The sequence below is a fragment of the Molothrus ater genome, chromosome 5, assembly GCF_012460135.2.
Source record: "Molothrus ater isolate BHLD 08-10-18 breed brown headed cowbird chromosome 5, BPBGC_Mater_1.1, whole genome shotgun sequence".
NCBI lineage: Eukaryota > Metazoa > Chordata > Aves > Passeriformes > Icteridae > Molothrus > Molothrus ater.
The window spans coordinates 6,188,363-6,203,399 of record NC_050482.2 but is presented as its reverse complement, the minus strand read 5'-3'; the positions used below and the strand labels follow the sequence as shown (position 1 = coordinate 6,203,399).

The window sequence follows — 15,037 nt, the reverse complement described above, 5'->3', positions numbered from 1 at the left end:
TATTCCATGATTCTATGACCTCCAAACAAAAAATGAAAATTCAGTTTCTTTTTAAAATGCCTACTGGATAGTATAGGTGAAGAATTGTCATGCATTGTGATGAAAAGAAGACTGTAGGATGTTTGTCAGGGCAATTTTTCTGTTCGCTTGTTTCTAACATTCTGAACAATCTCTCACACCGAATCCTTTGTGCAACTGGATTAAGAAAATAAAGATCATTCCTAGTCAAGAGACATCCACAAGAAACTCAAGAGGTTTCTAGCAACCTTGCTGGCAGATTCAACCAGAAGGAAGGATAGCAAGCATGGAGATACACTCCTCCAAAGCTTCCAAGGGAAAAGCTGACCACCAGAGGAGCTTGCTGCTGGTGCCAGAGAAAAGTAAGTCTGAAGGTTATTCTGCCTATCTTCAGGATTAATTTCATTTACTCATTAATTAACACATAATGCCTGAAGTGACAAGCATAATCTCTGCATTGCTGAAAAGAGTCCAAGCAAAAAGCATCCCCAAAACCCAGCAACCTTTCAAAAAGGATATTGTTTATGGGGACTACAAACATTGATAATTAGTCTATAATGATTTGCATGATCTATGCTTCATCCTTATGCCTTCCAGCTGCCTGATGGACAGGTACAGTGATTCCCAGAAATGGGTATCAATGGTTTTCTTCTGTCTAACCACAACATCATTCTCACTTCATTTACTGCTTAGTGGGAAGGCATTGCTGTGACCCAGGAATCAGCTCCTTCCAGATGGACGAGTCTCAAAGTTCAGCATTTTAGTGCTTTAAACTAAGGAGGAGTTTGCTCATCCATAGCAGCCTGGACTGCAGAAAATCCAGTTGTTTGACCTCTTAATGCTCTCCTATCCAGCATTACAAGAAAAAGACATTTGGTGAGGGCTCTGTGCTAACACAGTAGGGGGGTACATGCTACAATACATCAATCCTGGGAAATGAGGTGGGGGGTGGGCTGGAAGCAGGACTACACTGAAACACAACAAGAAATACCTTCTGCTTCTGAATCACAGAATCATGGAATGCTTTGGGTTGGAATGGACCTAAAAGAGCACCTAACTCCAGCCCTCTTGACATGGACAGGAGGCAGGCTGCTCACTTTTCATTAGAGCAGGTTGTTCACACAACATAGCCTTGAACACTTCCAGGGATGGGGAAGGGGGAAGAGTGATCTAGTGCAGACATTTGATTAGCAGGAAGGTACAGTGAGCTGGACCCCCTCCCTGGCACTGGTGTGAGACCAATGCACCAAGTCCTTTAACCAGAACTGAGAGATGCAAGCAACCCAAAATAAACCATAGTCACTCAAAGCACCTGACTGCTTAAACTGGGCAGCAAAAAGAAGGCACTGAGAGGATCCTCTGCCCAGTACCAGGAAAAATGGAGATAGACTAAGCCTTGGCAGTGCTTTGCCCAAAAGCACAGGAGCACCCAAAGCTATGCTGTGTGCCTCCCACAACCGCAGGCACCTCTCATCTCCAGCAAGGGCTGTTTTGCACTGTTAACTTTGCTGGGAGCCCACAAAATCATTCTGTGATATTCTCCATAGCATGTGTGCTCTGAAGGTTTTTAGAGTCAGTGCCAGGAGTGCAGTTAAGAAGGAATAAGTGTCTAGCAGCCCTACAGCCAGGCACACACATGCACATCCAGTTCTGCCTCTGAGCTACGCTAATTATTTCTAACGGTAGCAATGCTCTCATGTACCAAAGCTGAATGAAAATATACAGCTAGGTAGGGAGGAAAATGCATTCTGTGAACCAAAATACTCACTTTCAGTTTACATCTAAGCACGTGTCACACTTAAACAGCTGTAATGCACAAAACTCTCATGTGCCTAAATAAGCACAGATATACGTAGTGAAAGGAAGGAATATAGTTAGGGATAAATACTTTACATGTGTATAGAAAAAATGCAGGAAGGAAAACTAACCTTTTCATTTAGAATAATATCAGTGCCAAAAAACAATTCTTTTACATGACTGCAGAAAAAAAAAATCAGATTATGGAAAAAGGGTGACTATTTGTAATTTTTATTGCTGCTGGAGCAATGATGTGGCAAGAACCCACAACCATCACTTTTCCCTTCTGCATCCTTAAAATATTTCCCACCTGGGGTGCAAAGAGAGGAAATGAAAGGAAATAGAAAATTATATTTTTCATGAGCTAATCCTGGGAAGCAACCTCTCAGGTTTCCACATTTTTGGCAATGATAATTTAAACAAGGAGACCAATATTTTCTCTTTTTTTGCACAGTTGGAATGCATGCTTCCAGATGAAACACAATTAAACTTCAGTTTAAGAAGAGGAGGAAGGCAGTATTTGTGAGTCCTCTCCTCTTAGGACTGCTGCATAGCTCAACACAGCATATTACAAAACTGAGAGCTCAGCTGCAAACCTCTTTGGAAATGCTGAAGGCAAGCAAAATCGTTGGGAAAACAAGCAAACTGAAAGCAAAGAGAGCATAACTACTGTACCTTTACTTTGGGGAGGGTTCTGACTTCTGTCTCGGAGAACATTAATCTGGTAGACAGCTCCATAAGGCTCAAAAAGTTCTTTTAATTCTTTTTCTGACCACGAACGGGGAATCTGTCCAACAAACATCTTAATGGCATCTGGGTCTGGTTGGTCTGAATGATCCAAAGCTCCATTCATCTTGTTAGCTGTGCCGTTACTAGAAAGTGGAAAAGGAGATTAAAAAGAAAAGACAAGTTAGGAGACTACACAGTTTTCGTGTGCACTAGATGCAGAAGATGATGTCAATTGGCACAAAGCAGAAAAAAAAAATCAGTGTTTAATTAATAGCATAAGTATTACGAACAAAAAACAATGCTATTACATTTTTCATTGAGTCTGGTTCTCTCTGCAGGCTGCTGCTTAATGTCATTATATAAGATGAGAGCGGCACAACACAACCCAGGACTTCTGCATTTTAAAGTAGAGGATAGTGGCAAATAAGTGCAGATTTCTCTCCATGGCTGTTGTAAACAGAACTGCAGTGAATTCTCACTAAACTGGCTACTGGCAGAAAGCAGGCAGTGCGTGTGTCTATGAGTGTGTGTTTTGTAATAAAGTCACATGAAAGGAGTATGAAACACTTGGCAATCTGTCAGATGACTAATGCAAGATGCCAGCAATGAATCTGCAGATTGTGTGAAGCATCCATGTGTGCATCAAATTAGTCTGATATTGCCTAGAATGGAAAACACTCCAGCTATGTGGCTGGTTGCTGCCGATTAGTTGCCTACGCTCTTTAAAAAGGAAAAGCAGTCTGGAGAGACCCAGTTTAAAGCATATTGTTTATTTCTGCCTTAAAAAAAAAAAAAAAAAGCACAAATCAAAGAGACGACAGTGGCAAAACTGCCTACATTGTTGTGGAAATGAAAATGCTGCTTCAGAAAGTTTTTTTTGCCCTGCAAAAGGAGATCAAATTTTTGAACACTTTCACCCCCTGTAAATTCTCGGCCTATCTGATCTCCAGATGTACGTCCTAAATCCAAGTTCAAAACAACCACATTTTTGCAGGGAAAAAGAACTTTGGAACAAAAAATAATCTGATCTGGGAAACAAATGACAGATCATGGTTTAGGAGAATTCATACTCTTACACAGAAAATAAATAATTTTAAATACAAAAGTAAAAATACATCACTTCCTCCTCCCTCCCCCCTCACCCCCCTTGCATTATTGATAATTAAGGACAGTAGTTTCAACTAATTAGTTGGCTAGAAATTCCAAAAGTGCTGATGATTTTTGGATGTTTCAGTTTCAAGAAAGAACACTAATGATGCATGAATTTTCAAGCATCCCCCCTATCTTTCCACCAGGGAGAGGGGGCAAATGGCCTGTATGCAGCAATGTCAGAAGCTGATCATGGCAGAATTCAGGCATTTCAGAGCCACCTGCCACTTTCAAAAAACTTGGCTTTAATTAGAATTTCTCTGTTTGATGATTGTTCAGGAGTGAATGCCCACCGGAGGACTTGGAAGAGCTCAGAATCTGCACAACCAGATGAAAATCATATTTTACATGTGAAAAAAAAAATCTAAGAGTGGCAAGAAGAAAACAACGCTGTGCAATTCCCCTGTCTCAGAGCTATAACCTGTGTGAAGACAAATTATTTCGTTTCATCTGTTTCATCTCCTTAAAAGCATAATTCGCATTAATATGCCCGTATTAACTTTAGCACTTTCCCCGCTTACAGGCAGGAAGGAGAAAGTTATATTAAAGGCACATTTTACACCACCAGCAAGAAGTTTGATCATCCCTTGTGAAGTGCTTTCAACACGGATCAGCAGACAACAGCATTTATCACTCTCATAAATGGCTAAAATTCCTATCTACTCTAGCAGGAATCTTTCCTGAGTAAGGGACTCCAAGATTTGGTCCAAACTTTTACACTACATTTCAGGTACAAATGTCTTGTCTTGTAAATGCTCTTTGTTTTGAATAAGTTCTGCAGGTCACAAGTTCACCTGCAGGAATCGTGACTTCTCTAGGCCTTAGAAACTGCACTTCCATACAAAGACAACGCTTAAGCCAAACCAAGCCAACCATCCAAACAACCACCCCCTTAAAATTGTCAAGAAACAGAAAAACCATGATTGACTCACTTGAGTGATACTTCATGGGAACAACTTTCAAGACTTTCATGGAGCAGTAGGCACCTATGTGACACTTAAACCTCTAAAAAATCACTCAATTATTTCTTTTCAATTCCTATTCCTCTACATAAAACCCAATCTGTCAAACAACCTCCCTACCAGAGAGGTTGAAAAATCCCTGACCCATAGCTTAAAATAACTGTAGATATACTTACATGTTATTTTGAAAGAAAAGGTAGAAGTTTAGTTAAGCTCCCAGCTCTGCCCTGGGCTTGGTCAACTATTTTCTTTCATAAATTGGCTTGACTTTTCACTTCATTTATTCTCTGTGTTGTTTGTATTGAGTTCAGTTTTAAATTATGCCCTTCATCTGTTCTCTCTGTTGGATCCCTTCTTTAAGAAATCCATACACAATTGCTACTTAGCCCAGAATTACAGCTAGGGTCATGTTTAATAAAGAATAACAAGTTTATTCCTCTGCTTTTTCCTTTACCAAAACCACCTTTACCACCAAGAGCCCCACAATTTCCATTGCTAATCAGCCAATTTTTGGGAAAGCACAAAGCCAAACACTAACACCTGTTTTCTCAGGTTAATGGCCCTATTAGCATCAAGTTCTTGCTTTGAGCTAAAGGTTTAGGCACAGGCCAAGCACTCTTCTAATTGCACAAAACGTTTAAGCCCTTTCTTTATTTTGTTGGGACCAAAGTTGAATTACATTGGTCATATTCTTTAAATGCTTTATTGGCTGAAGGTGGTTAAAAGCTCTGACTCAAGGCATCAGTACCATACACTATGATGCCAAGCTCCAGGGGACAGGTTTTGTCACTCACTGCCTGCATTAACTTGAGTAAGTCATTAAAACTTCTCCAAACTAAATTCCACCATCCATTGACAGCTCTGTCAATCCACTAACTCCTGCAGAGTTAGGGAGAAAACCAAGCATAATTTAGGCTTTTCTTTAAAATACTTTTCTACCACAAGGTAGGGACTCGACTGAGCTGCCAACATTTTGGTGGTTTGACAGACAAGCTCAGGCCACAGAGAGGGCACTCATTTTTACAAACACAGCTGGGCTCCTTCCTAAACTGCACTGCCTTTGATGTCAGTGCAAACCAAGGCTCTCAGACATCCCAGAGTGGGAATCCAAGTCTCACTGTTGGGATTTTGAGGAGCTCATGAACACTGTTGGAGCAATGACACTTGCAGTGGAATCCTCACTCAGCTTTGGCAGCTGGTATAGGACTAGAGCCAAAGCAGACAAAATGAACAAGTGAATAAATCACCAGAGAGATAACATTGGGAAAAATACACCTATTTTACAGATTCTATAGGTTGGATCCCTGCAGTGCACTGGAAGGCTCCACTGAGGAAGAAAATTATACACCACACCTGCCTGACGGTTCATTTTGTCACAGAACTTGTTGGGTCCACACAAAATCCAGCCAAATATGCTTGATCCTTTGCAAATGATCTCTTCTAAGATGAATTCCCTTATCTTCTCCCAGCTTTCATCTTCACCAAATGGACATTACAGCTCTGCACTAAGACCACTTGGCTGCTAACAGCTGTAGGGCTTTTCCTTCTTTCTCTTTGCCAACACAGTGGCTCTCAGAGGAAGTGGCTTCTTCCTTCCCCCATCTCCCCTTCTCCTGTACCCAAGAAGTAATAAGACAAAAGAGAAACTACATGTAAAACTTTCCAGAAGGAAGCAAAGCAAGCCTTGTGAAAGCTTAGGACTATTTCTTGAAAGCACAAGTGTACAGAGATAGGGGACACTAATGAGAATGGGATCCCTTGGCACTTACTGTCAGTACCCAAATGATGACATACATTAAAAAAAAATAAAAAAGAAGGAAAGAAAGAAAGAAAAATTAGATTATGTGGCTCTATGCTGTAGCAATCCTTCCCTCCATGGCAAATTTAGCCCATTGGACTCAGGGGTGACCCAGCACATCATCTTCACTGACAAGGTGTCATCTGTATCATAGAGAGCAGCCTGAGGGCAGAGATTAAGACACTGAGTCGCTGGCTGCTTGTGGTTGCTGCCAGAGCATCCTCTCTCTCAATTTGTGCCAATTTTTCTTCTAATAACCTAACTACCATTCCATCATTTCAGCAAGCTGACAGGGCCACTCTTGAGGAGCTAGAGATTGTTTTAATATCCCTGCTGCTTCAGCAGGAGCACCAGAAAAATCCAGTAGATGCCCTCTTGGTCTCTCCCATTCATATCTTTAATTACTGCAGGACTGCTAAAAGTGAACTGCCCACTAAGGACAGAGAGGTAGCCTTCAGAAGCAATGTCTGAATCAAAACAGACTCTCTTAAATTCATCACTGTTAAGAGCTTTGGCATTAATCCACATTCATTTCCATTAATGATCCCAGTGTCAAGTCAGGTGCTGAAAAACAGCTGTTAACGGGGACCAAACGGATTTACATGACACCTGTTTGCCAAATCTGTTTTTAACCCTACCCAGTACCTTCCTACTGTTCTTTTTTGGTTAATTCATATTGCAACCCTCACCCTATTATTGTGGTTTTACCGTTTTGCTGGGGATTTGCCTTTTTCATGTCCCATGGTATAAGATATTTGAATTCCCTCTAAGAGCCAACAGAACATGATAACAAACGAGTTCCAGGTGTAATGACAACTAAATCCAACCCAGTGCAGAGGTATTTACAGGCACCAAGGTTTTACAGTAACAAAGCATTTACATCTGAGCTGTGGCATCACTGCCAGGATATCACACAAACTGACAAAAGGGACAACACCCGTTTGAAGGCTTCTGACTGCTGTCAAGAGAGACAGCCAAGCATCACCTTAATGTACTCCAAAGATCATAATTGCTGGTTTACGAGCAAATTTTGTCTGGAAGGACCCAAAAGGGCTTTATAAACTCATTGTTTAGAGAGGAATGACTTCATCGTAAGGTGACAGACGGCAGCTGTTTAATGACATGGAGCATTATCACACAACAGTTCCAGCCAGGAAGGGTAGAACAATACCCTACCCAATTGAAAACTGCAGGGGGCTGCAATTTATAGACACAGAAGGTAATTACCTACATTGGATTTTGGCCAGCAAAATAAGGGCCAGAACCTCTGACAAACAGAAAAAGAAGCTGTGCAACATTTTTAAGCTGTGAACGACCAGGTCTCTGTGTTTTGTGGGGGGAAAAGTCATCTCCAGATGCCTTGTAGCCCATCAGTATTTTTGCAGCACTCTTGCTCAAAAGCAGCTCAAAGGAAAGATGATGTTTCAAAAATCATTAACTGCTTCTGCTGTAGTGTGTTGTAGTTTTTGGCAGAACTATTAGAGTCTAATAACACTTATAATTATTATTAAGTAACGCATATCCTAAACAGCAATTTCTAAATGACCCTGACATCATGCCCAATGGAAAAAAGCCTCCTATGGCAGGATGTTCAGTCCTACATAGGCAGTAAAATCTACAAAATAATTATCTCCAGGCTTTCCTGCACCCATCAGCAGGGCTAACAACGGAGCAGCTGTAAGACTTGCAATCCATCTTACAGCCCCATAAAGACTTTAACAAAGAGATGAGCAATTCTTCATCCACCCAGCAGAGAGCAACCGCACTTACACTCTCACACACATATGAATTACAGGAAAATCCTGATGGCTTTTAATACCTGACATACAATGCTCAGATTTCATTCTTCTCGATAAGTAATAATACTCAAGTGCTTGTGTAAGCACTCAGTGGTAAATGCAAAGATGTTTTAAGTTGTGTTGCCTCCACATTGGCAGAAATTATCTCTAGAAGTGTAATTTTTCTTAAGACAATGAGTTACTTTTTCCTGCCCTGATAATTTAAAATCCACACTAATATTTCTGGTGAAATCAGAGATTTCTTGTAGCTCATCTTTATTAGCTCTCTCCACATAGTAGATCATACAAACCATCGCAAACCACTGTTAGTATAGGGAATACTTTTTTTCTGATCAATTCCAAATTTAGTACATGTAATCAGTTTAATGCCTCAGTTGCAAATTTTAGGTAAGGTATAAAGGTATTTTATCCCAGAGGAAAAAATACTTGAAAATATGGCGGGGGGGGGGGGGAGCCATTCCTACCTGAAAATGTTTTGATGGGTAATAAATTTGGGCTGGGAGAAGGAGCAGCAGAAGGAAGTTGCCTTTCAAGCAGATAAGTCAGCCTGCACGATACTAAGGGCAATATGAATTGGAAAATGTACCGAACAAAATACAGGCTAGAGAAACATCAGAAGAGAGCTGATCCCACCTGAGATAAAACTTGTTATTTCTCAAAGGTATAGATGCAGATTCCTCACCAGTATCACAGAAAGAAATCAAGGATACAAAAGGAAATCATAGTAAGAGCTACATTAAAATGCAGTTCCCTTTTTGGCTGGAGGTGCATATTGGAGAACATACACTTCTTTGTGCTTTAAGGCTTCTCACCTTCCTAAAATTAGCCCTCAGAGTTCTGCTCACCAAAGTTAAATATTCAGCTCCAGATGGGGGTAGCTCTTCAGGTGTTCAGCCTCTGCATTCCTGCACCACTTCTATTAAAAACCAGTTTGATTTAAGGTAGGGGTTTCAACTTAAACCCTGGATACTCCTTGTGTACATGTTTAAACCTACCAAAAGATGTCATTCTAGTGTTGTGCTGTGGGTAATGCTTCCTGGAACCATAGACTCAAGCTTTGCAAAAGCTATGTACATCTGCTACATCTGCTTCAAAAAAATACTCTTACATGCAAACACATCTTAAAAAAAAAAAAAAAGTCCTTCATGTTTCAGACAATCTCAACTCTTACTGCTGCTGTATGGACCATTTTAAATTTTTTTATTAAGCAAATTATTTTTTAGAACATGCAGTAGCGCTTAATGATGTGCATGTGCTGTGAGTGGAGCAACTCACACAAGTGAAAATACACATAAACAAGAGTGAATGAGTGGAGAAGAGAAAGCAAACAGGGATGGGAAGAGGCTTGTCTTTTTTAGAGTCTTCTATTTTGGAAACCAAAATATCACTGTTAGTTCATCTAATAGCAGAAGCAAACAATTAAACACCCCATCTATACAAGTCTGAACTGGGCAGCATCTTTTGGTTTACGCTGATAAAACTTACAGTGGCCTATTTTCAGTATTTTTAAGGATTTGCCTACAGTAGCCTACTGATTTTACTCAACTGAAACTAGTAGAAGCTCAATAGCCAGTGACAGATGCCTGCCCTTCAATGGCTGAAGAAAGTCAAAGCCACTCCACCCTGACTGCTTTGAATTCATTTCCCCTCTTATACAAGTACAGATGAGAATCATAAATTTCTGGGATACTTGTGAAGAATGAAAATAAGTCCTTGAAGATATAAACTAAGAGCCTATGCAAGCCCAAACCCTTGTTCTTCCAGGCTGCTGTAGGCTTTGGGATATAATTAGTTCAAGGTTTGATGAGGTCTGCTAAACAATAATGTTCTGCAACATAAAGCTCAGCTTAGGCAACCACCCAATAATTCATTTTTGCTTTCTGGGCAGAATTTTTCTCTGCATTAAACACTTGAACAAGATTGGGTATGTCTTCATCAGGTGTAAGGTAGGTGCATTTCTAAGAAAAGTCTCATGAGAGTTAAGACAGAGAATCACAGAATGGTTTGGGTTGGAAGGGACCTTAAGGACTATCCATTCCAACTCCCCTACCAAGGGTCTAGCCTTTAACTAGACCAGGTTGCTCTAAGCTCCATCCTTGTCTTGAACCCCTTCAGGGATGGGGCAGACACAGCCTCTCTGGGCAACCTGTGCCAGTGCCTCAACACCCTCACAATAAAGGATTAATTCCTTACACCTAACTAAACCTGCCCTCTTCCAGCTTAAGACCATTTGCCCTTGTTCTATCACTATATGCTCCATGAAAGGTTCAACAGATATTACATCATGACTTTTAAATGTCTGTTTTCTGTTGACCAGCATCTGCAAATCTCATTTTGACCTGGGATGTTAAGAAATAACAAAGGCTTCTAATTTATAATTTTTCATATGTCTAAACTAACCTCTGTTATGGCAACTACTACAACTTACTACTACACTCTTGTTGTGCTCCTCAGTAACTTTTTTGGGGCATGAAGATCTGTGCTCTGTCTTCAAGGGACTAGTTGAAGAGTGCTTTTTCCTCTCTGTATCACTGTAAGCTGGACAGTAACATGAGAGTGAGCTTGAACAATTACATTATAGTTTTGGAGCACGGATTGATGGACTTTTTCACATGAAGTTGAACCTGGAGCAGCTGACTGCTCAGTATTAATGGTGTGGATTATTAATGCCTTGCCTTGCTGATTACACACATTTGCAATGAAGCACACTTCTTTCTGTGTGGCAGGAAACATTTATCAGTATTATTTTTTTTTAAAGCACTACGGTATTTGATTACACCCAAATGCTTATGTATTTGTGACATGTCAACAACTGAATTAGAATAGTACCAGGCTTTTAAAATGCAGGACACGTAGGACCATCTGTTTTCTTGTCAACAACCTTGGTCTCTCTCTCCCCATTTCAAACACTTACTGCTCCAAATTTCCAAAGTTGTTACTCAATTCCCTTCTTCCTTTGCCCTCCAAAAAACTTCAAAGACAGCAATGAAGGCTTCAAATTTTTTTTCTTTTACTTCATAATTACTGACATGACTATTTCAGCAAGTTTTGTAGCCAGGCTGGCAAATATCTACAAGTTCTTATGAGGTTTGCAAGGTCCTATCTAGTTTGTGGCAAACTCTGTCCTGGAGTTGAGATGGAGGGCACAGGAAAGGTGTTCTCCAAACATTTGTTTTGAAATGCAGCCATTTCTGTGTGCTAAAATCAACTGATTTGATTTTAGCAAGAAGTAATTTAGAGTCCAGAGTTTTTCAAGACTGGCACCCATGAGTGTACATACACATATGCTCAGGCCTGGTCCCAGTCGAGCTCCACAAAGTGCAGGGAATCATTTTCGTGGGCCCAAAAGCCCAAAGAGAAGGAGGCCAAGAGCACCTGCCTGACATGGCTGCTTAACCTAAATAGCATCCTTTAAAAGGGAATGGAAGATCGCAGCCCTGCTCGTTTTAAGGGTGCAGCCAATTTTGTTTAGCCAGTTTTGGTTAGATCTCAAATAGACCATTCGAGGAAGCTGTGACATTCAATTTTGTTACTTAAAACAAAAAATCCTATCAGGCTCAGCCAGGCTCTCTCCTTCTACAAATCTGAGTATAAGAGAAGATCATTGTCCAAAGTGTGATGCAATTGTGATTTCAACAAGTTAAGCATCATTATAGCAAAATCCCCCTCAGCTGATTCCTTTTCTAAAACCATTTCTTCATTTTTTTGACACCACATCTGGCATATAGAATACAGATGATCATTTGTTTATATATCTGTCTAAATGCCTTTTCCAAACACAGCCAGATGGAGCCTTTCAAAATCAAATTAATTTCAGATTAATTCACTCTGGACCCACTCCAGTTTCACGACTCTTTGCTTTGAGGCACCATCTAAATTGATTTAGAGTCACGAACTTAAGAGGGCTCAAGTCCTTAGGTACAGAAAAAAAGAGATCCTTCTTGCATACTGAAAGAGTCAGCATATCAAAAGACTCCATGATCCTAAGTTTAGGCTCCTAAAATAACCTCCACCAAATCAACATGAGAATGCCTTAGCCTACATAGCGCCAAATTCATATATAAAAATCTTCATATTTCATTCCAGAAAAATCACTTTAGAATTTACATCTTCAATGCCTCCCTTGCTGAGTCCAATAAAATTTATTGCTCTAATTAAAAAGCAAAATAAAAAAAAGCGTTGCTCTAAACCTTGCAATAAGCAGTAGTCATGGAAAGATAGGGGACAGGTAATAAAAATCTCCACTGCAAGGGATTTATCTAAGGAACTATAAACAAATGTAGCCTGCAAACACTGTGGGCTTGCATACTGTCAATCCTCTGTGGATGCCTTTATTATCTCACTTGTTTCAATTGCAATTTGGGTTTCCATGGAGATGTAACAGTCAACTCTGGAAAATTATAAGATAAATGTCAGGCAGTGATAACGGTGTTAATGAAGCTTCATTGACAAGCAGAACTATGCTTCAAATAATAGGCATATTTCTATTAGCATATGTATAACCTGTCCAAAAAAAGAGAGAAAAAAAATCCCAACAACAGGGAAAGACAATATTAAAAAAATTAAAATGAAATTCTGTATATAGATGATACAAGACACACCATGGAACATCGCATCCATGTGAAAGGACGAATCCCTAACAAACAGAAGAGACGTGGATTCAAAACTTAATTTCCCGATTCCTCTCGAAATTTTTGCACTCAGCTCCCAGGCTGAAAAGGCACTTTGCTGACACACGCAGCCACATTCCTGCATGGTGTGACTCTTGTTTCCTTGCAGCACGGGGCTGGAAGGATCTGCTTCACCAGGCACTTTGAAGCGGCGGTTTCATAATGCGCCAATACAGCTGCAGCGGGCTGTTAGAAAGATGCCGACCTCAGTGGAAACACGAATAGCGCACACACCAGCACGGCCCCCGGAGCTCTCGGGTGTCATTCGTGCTCACATCGGGGTGGCTGCTCCACCACATCTTGATACATGATGAGTTTAACGTGATACTGCCGGGGTAACAGCCCTGAGCGCTTCAGATGACAGCACGGTGTGGTCTTGACCTGCTTCTGTGTTAACCAAGCCTGTGAAAGCTGGAGAAGCTGCCACTCATCTGTGAGGGGCTGTGGCCGACTTTTTTCTTCCCACAGATGGAATGGTTTTGGTGAACTGGAGGTCAAAGAGGTGATCAAAGAGGATTTCTGCAGAACAGAGGGAAATGAAGCTCACACTGCTTTGTTTCAAGGAGTCAAGCTCTTCATTTGGCCAGGGTGGAGTTCCACCCTGCCAGGGGAAGGGGAAAGAGTTTGCCTACACCTGTACCTGAGGGTTCATTTTGGCAGTTTCCCAGAAATACCAGAAATCAGTTAATCAGAAGTATGCCTGTTATTTGAAGCATAGTTCTGCTTGTCAATGAAGCTTCATTAGTACCATTATCACTGCCTGACATTTACCTTATAATTTTCCACAAGCCAGGAGTAGGGCAGGAGTGGGGCAATCCTACCCCAGAGAACAACATAGAAATTTTTGTAGGTGGGTAAAATAAGCTAAGATTTTCACTGCCTATTCATGAGGCAGTACTGCCTCTGTCTGGACAACCAAGAGGTTCTAGAGGTTGGTTCTATCTCTTCTCATCCCACTATTTGGCGCCGTGGAAATTTCAGTCCCTTGCCTGAATAACTCTTTCAGGTAGTGTCAATCCTTGCATCTCCTCCTCTGTCTTTGAAAAAAGGGTTCTGGTATTAGAAGAGTGTTAGAGGTGCTACAGATTAAATGATGAGATGGAAAACCAGGATCAGGCTTGGTTCAGCAACAGAGGAAGGTGAATTCTTAAACATACAAGCAAACAAAGAAGAATAACTTTATCCCTCCAAAGGCTTGATATTAAAGCATGTGGGCAGGGAAAATTTCAGGAATTGTGGGGAAAAACTCAAATGTTACTGGGAAGTATAATCTTATGAAGCTGTAGCTGAACAAAACGTCTCCATGCAGGACAGGAAACAAGAGGACTTTGCTATTTCAGTGAAAAATATAACTGGCGAGTGGGGTTGGGGGCAGAGATTTTTTGCTCTTTTCCCCTCTTCTCTTCAAAACACTCTGTTCCTCCTAATTTGTATAAATTCTGTTTGTTTAGTAAAGGCAAACATGAATGTTGTTTGGAAAACACTTCCCAGTTCTCCAGGGAGAAATCATCTTTGTCCAGACAGGTTTTAGGGGGTAGAAAAAGGAGTCAAAAAGTGCCCAAGTCTTTCTGTAGAGCAGACCTCAGCTCTGATCAGATTGCTGGACAACAACAACAAAATCAATAAAGGGTTTTGTCCTTAAGCTGTATTACAAGGAAGCTTAAAAAAATTCCAAAAGTTTCCCTTTTTCTGATTATTTTCTAACTGCTCCTCAATATAACAAATGAGAAAAATCTAAGTAGCTCATTAGATTTCTACTAAAATGTCAATAGTTAGAAAGTGATTTTCCCCAGTGAGTTTTCCACACACTTATAACTCACTCTAGTGCTTTTTAGAAGAGTGGGAAAACCTCTAAAACCTAATATTAGTGGTAGTTGATTCTATGTAGAAGGACAGGTACTCCTGCAAGCTTTGTGGAAGACAGAATAATGAGTAAAACTTGAGGCTGGCTTCAACTTCAGATGGGCAAGACATACATGCTCCTGCCAGGGTCAAATGGTGGGAGAACCAGGTCCCACCAGATATGCAACCATGATTTGTAGATTAAAGAAAAGAAACTGGATGTGAAGGCAGAATACTGAGCAATTTTTTTTAATGAAAAAAAACCCCACGCAT

General features: G+C 40.6%; 1 protein-coding gene across 11 annotated transcripts in view; it reads right to left on the bottom strand.

Moving 5' to 3' along the window:
- The window catches only part of CELF2 (CUGBP Elav-like family member 2), a 548,864-nt gene that overhangs the window by 130,153 nt on the left and 403,674 nt on the right, over window positions 1-15,037 (bottom strand). For all 11 annotated transcript variants that reach the window (XM_054515016.1, XM_054515012.1, XM_054515011.1 and 8 more), the window contains one exon: window positions 2,491-2,687. In XM_054515016.1, coding sequence (XP_054370991.1) covers window positions 2,491-2,668 — 178 coding nt within the window. In that variant the 5' untranslated portion in view covers window positions 2,669-2,687. The remainder of the gene's footprint in view (window positions 1-2,490; window positions 2,688-15,037) is intronic.